Source organism: Ostrinia nubilalis, chromosome 28, assembly GCF_963855985.1.
Source record: "Ostrinia nubilalis chromosome 28, ilOstNubi1.1, whole genome shotgun sequence".
NCBI lineage: Eukaryota > Metazoa > Arthropoda > Insecta > Lepidoptera > Crambidae > Ostrinia > Ostrinia nubilalis.
The window spans coordinates 6391632-6402896 of NC_087115.1; the positions used below are offsets into that span (position 1 = coordinate 6391632).

The following is an 11265-nucleotide window of genomic DNA, read 5'->3' on the forward strand; positions in this document are numbered from 1 at the left end:
TGGCTGGCGGAGGGACGAAACCCCCCGAAGGATCGGGGGGCTCGTTCATGTTGAAAAAAATATCAAAAAACTTACCTAAATATCAGCAAACTACACAAACTATATATACACACACTAGAAATAAGTAATATTTAAATAAATAAACCCTTCTGATCACGTAATATCAGTAAATAAAAAGTTTTTAAAATTAGCAATAAAAAACGCGCCCGTCACGCTCACGTTTCCCGCGCTTTTTTTTCATTTCACTTTTAATTAATTTAAAACAAAATTGTAAACAAATTGCAACAAGATTACATTTTTTTTTAAATTTTTGACACATATAGTGCTGTATTCAGAAGTACAGAATATTCGATTATGATTTAGTTTTTGATCTTCATGGAACTGCCCAAATCAAAAAAAACATAGTGATGTGCCAGTATCGCTTAATTACTAACGATTAATTTAACATGAAATGTTGTTTATTTAGAGGTAGTCTTTGTGAAAGACTTTTAAATAGTCTATTTTCTATACGTATATCTGAAGGCGTAAGTATTGCTATCTTGAATATCAAAAGGGTAATTTTTACTAACTCTTAAATAGATAAAATTCAGGCCGCGGCCGTGTGACAAATATTACTACATTTGATTTTAAGCAGCTGCGTTTCTTATTGATTTTCGGACAATTGAAAGCTAGTGTTAAGTCACTTATAGCACTAAATTGCAAAACTAACAGTTCGTGTGTAAAGATTTTTAAATTACGCAACAAATAATAACTATCGATATCGATACACGTCAGACTGGTACAACACTGATCTCTTCCGACTTCCTCCGATGTCACCACACGTGCACAGATATAAAATGGCGGCACTTGGCAGGTCCATAGAAAATTAATAATTCGTTTCGTGTTCTAATAATTTTATCTGTGGGAGTGTGGAAATCTGTAACCAATGATATTATATAAAAACAAAAGCAGATATGTCATAAGCGCTCGCGCTGTGAATACTCAAATACGTCCCAATTGGGACGTCTTGTGTTTAGTCTTCGTGTGGCCTGCGTCGTGCGCAATCGCGTGCGTACCACACCGTAAGTTCCTGTTCTTACCAAAATAAATAAAAAATGCCATCGTGTGTGTTTCGAAAGTGTACCAATTATGACTCTAAAGTAAACAAAATACAAGGGATCTCTTACCACATGTGATTATGCAAAATTATTTAGTATTTATATTTTCAATTATTTATGCAAACAATCAAGACGCCATGGCCCATGCGCCATGTTCAAGTTAAGAAAGAGAAAGCGATCTTGTTTTGACGTTAGAGCGATAAGGATGCGTGCGCTGCGGACATAGATTAGTTAGTGCAGAATCGTTAAAACTATAGCTATCTCTTTCATTTGCGTGCTATTTCGTATCTTTTGTTTCACTTATCAGTTACATTTGTCAATGTGTGCAATTTGGAATAGCTCGGCACGGATTCAAATCGTAATTTCTATGAACGTAACATATCTATAGTTCTTTAATATCATTGTCTGTAACCATGAGCGGTGAATCCGAGAGCCCGGTGTATTGTTCTTTCGTGGGCATCCAGTACATAGTCTGTGATTGTGGGGATGCTTTTGAAAATGAGGAGTCTCACAGGCACCATTTGCAAGTGAAGCACCCTGAAACCTTCAAGAAACACTTCGTCAGACGGCTCAAAAAAGTCCCGCCACCTACCATAACTGAGTACAAATGCGGCGAGGTAAGTTTGATAATGTTTGTTATTTGTTTTGGTTAGCCAACATTTGGGTCTTACTACACAGTTGGCTCACTACACTATTGCTTTTCTGAACCAAAGATCTGTAGGACTATTTTGAAATTATGACAAACTTTCTAAAACTTACGAGCAAAATTATAGTAATTAAAAAATGTTTAAAGTTAAGTGATATGTATTGTATTCCAATATCCAATTTAATACCATGGTTTTATACCATTTCGGTACAGGTACCAAAACTCAATATTTTTATGTCATTTTTATTGTTATTGTTTGTAAATCCAATATTTTATGCCATCTTTAATGTTATTGTACTCTAAAGACATATCTTGTACCTACGTACCAATTAATAATCTTTTTTCATTTTTTTCTTTTCAGTGCGGAAACATATACCCGACGGAGGAGGAATGTGTGGCTCACCAAGAAGCCGACCACATCCCCTTCATGGAGGAAGAGGTGGTGTACCTAGACGAAGACCACGAAGAAAATTTTGTCGTTCCGGAAATGATCGAATCGTCTACGTCTATGGAAAGGTGACTATTGTTTTAAGAAACAATGATATTTATTACTATTTACTTTAGAGGGTTAGGTATAGTAAGCATCAAATAGTTTGTGGCAGCCAAAGCAGCCAATAAGTTTGCAACATGTTGTTACAAATGATATTTTTTTTTTTATAAGAGTAGTAGTAACTTGTTATTACACAAATTACTAATACTCCCGTTAGTCCCTCGAACTAATCTAAATATGCTTGTATCACGAGTGAGCTCACCACAATAGTCGAGCGGCGGCGGGGACCGAACCCGCGTTCCCCGGATCACGAGTTGGCCAGTCCGACCCCTTCACCGTTCGGCTATCGTGGCTATTAATTTTTACTTTAGAGGGTTAGGTACTAGGTAATTAATTACGTCAACTTTTTAGCCACTTTTGAACTATTTGAGTCTAACTGTACACTTGAGAGCATAAAAACTAGCATCTTGTGTTGTAATAACTGCTACTTTGCAAAAAATGTATAGCTTTGTGTTGTCAAAGTCAAAGTCAAAATTTCTTTATTTGTTTAGACTAATAAATAGTTCTTACAAATCGTCATTTTGCTCTTAAGGAGCCTCTACATGTCTCATAATCTTTTTACCCTACCAGCGCTTCGAGACCAACATTTGGCAAGTGCTGAGAAGAAGCGCCGCAACAAACTCAGTCACCACTGTCTGCCGGTTAATATAAATAAATAGAAATAGTAGTAGTAGGTACATTCGATTCAGGAGCAGTTCACTGAATTTACCATGCATTCATGTCAACTGTACTAGCAAAGGTTTTCTCGATCGCCCGTATTCGCAAACATTACTATGAGGTCTCACAGTGCGCGTGAACGCACAGGGTGACGCACGAACAATTCACAGAGCTCTATTCAACACTGGGTTCGATTTGTTGCTTCACTTTTGCAAGCATCGTTTGTGAATACGGGCGATAAACATGTTTTTTGGTGCTAGAATTTATTAGTTGCCTCTTGATATCCTATCCTAACAATACTTTGGTTTCTGTTTCCACAGCGTCGGCACCTTATCCCTAAAGAACCATTTACCAGTTCGAGTGCAGAGTCTGCCGTCGAAATCCGGTACATCCCAGGATGGTACGGTCCCAGACACAGTGCCTTCGGTGAGGAAGCCAGCGCCACCGCCGAGGCAAAGGAAACGGCCAGTGTACAGACATAAGAATATTGTGTGTGAGACGTGCGGGAAAAAATATGCTGTGAGTTATTATTGTTATAATATTTTATTTAAGATCATATTACAATAACATCAAGATTGGACATTACAGTATTCCTAAAACTTTGAATCAATTATTATCTCTTGTACTATCGATAGTTCTAACAATAATAAGCTCAAGAGAGATCTGTAGTATAGCCTGACCAGGAACATAAAAACCCTGGCATAGAGGCGCGTCAGTTGCATTTGATAGTGCAACACTGAGTACAGTCGTACCTGTGTTAAATATGGCACTAAGCGGTATGTGCTGTCACTGCTAAAAAATTAATAAAACACGTCACTATTGAAGTTAGCAAACGTGTCCGCGCCGATATGTTGTCCCTAAGTAGTGATAGGGCAAGCTAAATTGGGATGTGTATAATTTATGTGCCCTAATGAGGGCCCACATACTAATAAATAATTTGAATTGTTTTATTTTTTCAGTCCAACGCAGCTCTGAGGTATCACCAGAGAGTGCACACGGGCGTTCGTCCGTACCAATGCACGTACTGTCCGAAGAGTTTCACCATGTCACTGTTTTTGCAGGTAAATTATGGTTAAGTTTGATCCCAAAGTTAAAGGACTAGCGCTTAACTCAGTGCCTGAGGTAGTGATGAAAGAACTCGAGTCTTTTAAGTCTTTTAAAAGAAACTCGACTCGTTTTGACGACTTATGAGACTTCACAACTCAATCGAGTCTTACGTCTTGAGTCATCATGAGCCTTTTAGGGAGTCTTCGACTATTATTTGAGTTTTATTATTAGACTAAATTTAAAAAGACTCGATTAACCGACTCAGTCGTGTGTGACCGAGTCTTATTATAATGATTGGAGTTCCCTCAGCTTAGTCGAGCTTGAAAATCGAGTCTAGTCCTAACTTAAAGGACTTAAAAGACTCGAGTCCTTTCATCTCTAGCCTGAGGTATAGGAGCGGCGCGGAAGGGTGTTTTTGAGACGTCAAACGTCAGCGAGACTAGATTTTTATGCTCTGTCACGTCATAATAATAATATGTCAATGTTACCCTCCCGTGCCGCTCCCATACCTCAGGCACTGAATGAGTTAAGCGCCAGACTTATAATTATTTTCGCATTGTTCACTATTGCATGCCGTGGCAACCTGTAATTAAGGCAGCACTTAGATTAAGTTCAAATAATTATGTTGTAAAGGGAAGAGCCTGGATGCGGGCAGCGCAGGACCGTTCATTGTGGAAAACCTTGGAGGAGGCCTTTGTCCAGCAGTGGACGTCATTTGGCTGAAACGACGAATTATGTTGTAAATATTGTTTTTTTTTTACCCGACTGCGCCAGAAGGTTATGTTTTTTATTGTAATGACTGAGTTTGTTCCAGCGTTTCTTCTCAGCACTTGCCATAATATTATGTTTGTCTCGAAGCACTGGTAGGGTCCAAAAGATATGGAGACATGTAAAGTGCCCCATAAGGGCTAACCCTTTTTATTTTGGACGTTCATAAGTGCCAAAATACTGGTTTAAGTGAATAAAATATTTTTGATTTTGTCTTGTTGGTTCTCCTATTAAATAAATAAATTTTCAGATACATATTCGGACGCATACGGGCGAGAAACCATACGCTTGCGCGAAATGCCCTAAAGCGTTCAGCAACCGCGCTGCCTTGCTGAGACACGATCGGGTAAGTCAAAACTTAAAACCTAAAATATAGGAAAAATATTGTATTAAAAATACAAAACGACAATCTCATAAGTCAGGGGTAGCCAACCGGTCGATCGCGAATATTAGTCCAGTTGATCGTGGCAAGGCAAAAAATACTACATGATTGTGTACTAAATTATGCTGTTTCATTTAAGATTTCAAGAAGTACCTATGTAAGTGATAGATCACCCAGGGTTTCGTTAGTAAACAGTAGATCTTATGTCTAATCAAGTTGGCCACCCCTGTCATAAGTTTATTCCACTTTGTTCACCTGGGTGATATTACCGGGTGACGAAACTGGATTTTTTTTAGTGTTATCATTTCACCTCGAAACAATTTCATTGGTGAATTGATTCTACTAAAGCGGTTGCCTTCGTTCACCAAGGAATTAATTAAACCAAGTTATTCGCATCTCTTTACTTGGGTGAATTAATTCCTAGGTGAACAAAGGCGCAGGCTTTAGTAGACTCAATGAGGGTTTTCGCGAATAAAAAATCCGCCAGATGGCAATACGTAGACGCGAGGTCCAAATGCTGCATGATGGGTTATTTTTGACATGACATTGACAGATATGTCAAAATCCACCAATCACGCAGCAGTCAGACCCCACATCCACGTCCCGCCATCTAGCGGATCTTTCATTCGCGAAAACCCTGACTCACCTGGAAAATGATGTTAGATAAAATGGTGCGAGGTGAAATGAGGACACTAAAAATTCCACTTTCTTCACCCAGGTGAACAAAGTGGAATAATCCAAGTATTGTATAGACAGCGTCAATAACTCGTGACACCTAAAGTAGCCAAAAGATCGCAACACGTCTTTGTTTGGGGCAGGAAAGTTCTTGAGTGCCGGAAGACGTAGCGTGGGCAGGCCTCCCACTAGGTGGACCGACGATCTGGTGAAGGTCGCGAGAGGTGCCTGGATGCGAACGGCGCAGGACCGGTCTTTGTAGAAATCCTTGGGGGAGGCCTTTGTCCAGCCGTGGACGTCTTTCGGCTGAAACGAACGAACGAACGTCTTTGTTACATTGGAATTAGAAGAAAAGACTAGTTAACAAAATATAATAATTTTGATTTATTCTTTCAGGTCCACACAGGGATCAAGCCTTACGAGTGCCCTAAATGCGGCAAGTGCTTCACCCAATCCAATTCCATGAAGCTTCACTTCCACACAGTCCATCTGAAGATGCCAGCTCCATACAAATCGAAACGAAGGCAAATGGATGCTGAAGGCAGACCGAAGAAACCTAGGAGAGAGGAGCCACCTGATAATATGGAGGTAGGTGCTATAACACATTTTTGATGATTTCCAAGTAATTTTCACTAATCATAACACTTTGTATGAATTTAGACTGATTTTTCGCTACTAAAAGTGGTGGGTTTTGACTGGTTATGACTTTGACTGCAACATATACATATTTTTTTGAAATAAAACACAATACATTTTATAACTTAATTTACCTTTAGACAACTTAGTTTTTTGTTTAGAGCCCTGAGAAGAGCGGAGTCTGAGAGACTCCAGGTAGGTGGTTATGTAACTGAAACAGGTTAAGGGTTAATATAAATATAAATGTTTTTTTGCAGAAGTTGGCGGAACTAATTAGACAAGATCCGGCGCTTCAGGACGTGTATTACGAGATCAAAACGCCGGCGGGACGTAAAATTACGCTCGGCTCGTCGTTCATCAAGAAAGAACCGGTAGAGGTGCGTATTATCCTACTAATATTATAAAGGTGAAAGTTTGGATGTCTGGATGTTTGTTAGTCTTTCACGCAAAAACTACTGAACGGTTTTAACTTTACAGTATTATTGTTTAATATCCAGATTAACATAATAGGCTATAATTTATGACGATATGTGACAAATAAATTTCAATGAATAAATAAGACGTGTCTAAAAAGCGCCATCTATCGCCATTGGTTAAAATCTACAGCGCTGGACAAACTACTGTTTTTGATGTTCGTAAATATTCATGCGGGGGAAGCCGTGAAACGCCATCTATCAACATGATATCTAACGGGGGTAAAACGAGGTCCACGCGTGCCAAGTCGCGGGCGGCCGCTATAAATCTATATTTATTTATAACTAATATCAGGCCTGTTCATCTCCGCGAGTTTACATCGAAAACAAAACACGCACGATTGCCCCCTACAAGAGTAGGTACTATTCGACAAGGCCTCACATACGAGCGAACATTGACTCACGCACGCGTATTCTTGTGTATGATAGAAAAAAATAAAGAAAATGGTGTACTAAATAATGTGCAGTATTTAACTGCCTAAATAATAATAAAAACACAGAATGTACTTTTTTAAGTTGCCTGAAGACACTGAGAGGTAAATAAGTAGTTAATATTATTCATGATAATTCATGCTTAATAATGTATTTCCTCCGCCATTTTCTGCAGATTGGCACCTCACGTCACATCATTTTACCGAAGTCAGCCCTATAGCTTCGGCGCAGTACCGATCACTGACGTTTGTCAACAAAACTTCTGACAAACTTGCTTGACTCTTGAGACAAGCTAAATTACACCATATTGTTAATGATATTGAGCATACATTTTTTTAAATACCTTCGCGAAGTAAAACTTCTGTACGTAGTACTTATTATTATTCTGTGCTAATATTATAAAGCTGAAGAGTTAGTTTGTTTGAACGTGCTAATCTCAGTAATGATAGCCTATTTACAGGGCTTATTACAGGGTGCCCCAAAATTATCACGTCACCTTGACACCGGGGTAGATGGGCCTTACAGACCCCGCAGACTACAGACTTTTTGTCGGCCGATAATTTAATTGGGATGTTAATCCATGTAGATAGAATATTTGACACCATTACCCAATAATTCGAAATCACAACTTTTTTAATAACCTTCCTTCTGGCGCAGTCGGGTAAAAGACACTTCATTCTGGTCTTAAAAACTTAATTAATTTTAAATTCGCTGTAAATTAAAAAGATTTTTGGTTGCATTGTTGCATTTTTGGTTGGTTTTTGGTTTTTATACTTAACAGTTGGCACCCCTGGCGATTGACAGGACCTTACTCTACAGTGGCGCCATCTTGATGAGTGCAAATGCGATAGTCCTCCTACCACTTTAGCGCTCACCACTTGGCGCCACTGTCTTCGCTACTAGCAAGTGACAGGACCTTACTCTACAGTGGCGCTAACTGGTGAGCGCTAAAACGATAGCCCCCATTATGCGGGGGAAGCCGTGAAACGCCATCTAACAACAGATTTTACGAACTAAGGGGGTAAAACGAGGTCCACGCGTACGAAGTCGCGGGCGGCCGCTAGTAATAAATAAACCTAGTTCGTAATAAATTCATACCTGTAACCGTTGAGCTACACTGAATCTCTTGGGACACTCCGTGCATTGGTAGGGTAGACAAAATAGTAACGTCACTTGCTTGTATTGCCATACAAAATCTATGGGAGAGTCTCGTTTTGACAGTTTTAAAAAGTATGTCAATTGATTGGTGATGTCAACACGTCTATTTTAGTTATTTTTAATTATTTTTTTAGTTTTTATTAATAATAGTAATTAATTTATTATTATTTTTCTTTTTCTTTTTTGACAGCCTGCGGAGATGGTCCCAGCAACGCTGACAATACTGCCAGAAAACGCAATACCGTTACAAATAAACGAGGGTGAAGTAATAAACTGCGAGGTCAAAACGGAAAACGAAGATGAAGAGCTTACGTATGAAATTGTGTACGACTAAAGTATTCGTTCGTTCGTTTCAGCCGAAAGACGTCCACTGCTGGACAAAGGTCTCCCCCAAGGATTTCCACAAAGACCGGTCCTGCGTCGCTCGCATCCAGGCACCTCCCGCGACCTTCACCAGATCGTCGGTCCACCTAGTGGGGGGCCTGTCCACGCTACGTCTTCCGGCTCGTGGTCGCCACTCAAGAACTTTCCTGCCCCAGCGGCCATCAGCTCTACGAGCTATGTGCCCCGCCCACTGCCACTTTATCTTAGCGATTCTGCGAGCTATGTCAGTCACTCTGGTTCTCCTGCGGATCTCCTCATTTCTGATTCGATCACGCAGGGAAACTCCGAGCGTAGCCCGCTCCATCGCTCTTTGGGTGACCTTGAGCCTTCTTATGAGGCCCATAGTAAGCGACCACGTACTTCTACACGACCACGACACGACTAAAGTATTATTACAGATCAAATGCTTAGGTCAGTCAGTGACTGGGGTATGGGAGCGGCATGGGAACCCCTCCCATATAACCCAGCGTATTTAAAGATCGTTTCATCCACTCGGCCGCGCGCAATGTTTGGTCCCGGTCGCGCGGGGCGCGGGGAGTGTGGTCCGAGCAAGCCGTAAGGCATTACTGTAGTGTGCGTGTGCACTCATGGAGCATTAGCGTGTACCGATAACACTCAAACATTCGCGGAAGAATGGTGGGGAGCGTCCGAGTGGATGAAACGATCTATAGCTACCACGAGGGATTAGTATTTTGTGCAATAGTAATGTAATAAATTACTATTATTCTTTAAATTTAATAAAACATTCGAGCCTAAATTAAATTAAATAAATCGTGGCTCGAATATAAAACTGAAGTGCAATGGTTTTTTAATATGCTACCTATTGCTAAACGAGTGTAATTGATAATATTATACTAACGCCCGTATTCACAAACATTACTATGAGGTCTCACAGTGCGCGTGGACGCACAGGGTGACACACGAACCAATCACAGAGCTCTATTCAACGCTGTGCGTTCCATTTGCTGCTTCACTTGAGCAAGCATCGTTTGTGAATACGGGCGTAAGAAATACATTTTGTATGTGCTTATGAGTATTTTGCTTTTATGAAGCGATTTTGTAGTTCTGCGATTAATTTTAGTTTTTGTTAGAATACTTGAAAAATTCGTTTTGTATCTAGAGGCTCGTTGTTTGACAATGTTGAAATAAAAATAATTTGTTTTATACATTCATAATATTTTTAATTGCCTTCTTTATTTGTCTTCCGTAGTAGGCTAATTTCAATTTGTAACGATTTTCATAAAATTTTCATGCATAATCTAGTCTGCTTGGGGAAGGATTTTTTTATTTAAGCACAAGTTTAGTTAATTTTTATAATGAGGGTTACCGTATTTGTTCATCAGTTAGCGCCACATACGAGTGACATCAGTAGCGCCAAATGGTGAGCATCAATACGTAAAATAGTCCTTAAGTTTTTTAAAATAATAGTAAAAAGGTAATACAGTTGGTAGCATTTGATTTACCCACAAAATGGCAAATGTGATTAATTTTGAACCATATCCAAAGGATTCTACAGTTCAAAATGCGTCATTTTGTGAAAGACTAATCTGTTGGCGACTGTACTTTATTAAATTTTGTAATAACTTGTCAAATTGAGTATACAGGGTGGAAACGATAAGTGATCTCATTCGATTATTTCTAAACTATACAAGATATCGAAAAACTGATTACTGATCCTGAAAGTGCTTCACGAGCTCTTTCAAACGATATCAGTAATAGGTTACAGAATTAACTGGATCTAACCGAAAATTCAATGTTTGCAGCCTCCATACTAAATGTATGTCACTATGCCAGCCACACAATATTAGAATGGACATGGCGCACAATTTTTGTTGAAGATGCCAAAAAAAACTACAAAAAATTAGAATGAATACTGTATTTTTACTTTTTTGATATCTTTAAAAATGACTGAAATATTCAAGCTCAAAGTGCGCTCTTCCGCTAGGAGCGATTTTCCGCGCGGATTTAGAAAATGTGACGTAGTAACATGAAAAGCTGCATGTAAGATATTATCTGTGTGCAATGGTTAGAATGGTTAGTAGGGGAGCCGAAGCGGGGATTTCGGGACTTACTAAAGAGTGGCAGACTAACATACAAGGAAATAAGTACTTTGTACCTGGTTGATTACCTCTAAGTATGAATTTTTGATATAAAACGGCATTAGTTCTTATGCCTCTCACCCAAAAAATACCTCAATTAAGCCCAAATTTGAGACCGCAGCCAAACTTTGAGTGACGATGGAAACTAGCCTAGATGGAGGTCACATGAAATTGAACTTCTGCTTCTTCATTGATAAAGACTTATCATTTACCATACCTTATCATTTTGTATTCCATTTTCAAGTCACTTTTTTTTCGCTT

The 11265-nt window shown here is 39.3% G+C and overlaps 1 protein-coding gene across 1 annotated transcript; it reads left to right on the plus strand.

Moving 5' to 3' along the window:
* The first annotated feature begins 1507 nt into the window (after window positions 1–1507).
* On the plus strand, window positions 1508–10698 carry LOC135085145 (zinc finger protein 260-like). The gene is made up of 8 exons (XM_063979901.1): window positions 1508–1714; window positions 2105–2259; window positions 3271–3469; window positions 3910–4011; window positions 5016–5111; window positions 6219–6410; window positions 6716–6835; window positions 8712–10698. The coding sequence occupies exons 1-8, from the start codon at window positions 1511–1513 to the stop codon at window positions 8853–8855; spliced, it is 1212 nt and encodes a 403-aa protein (XP_063835971.1). The 5' UTR covers window positions 1508–1510; the 3' UTR covers window positions 8856–10698.
* The last annotated feature ends 567 nt before the right edge of the window (window positions 10699–11265 follow it).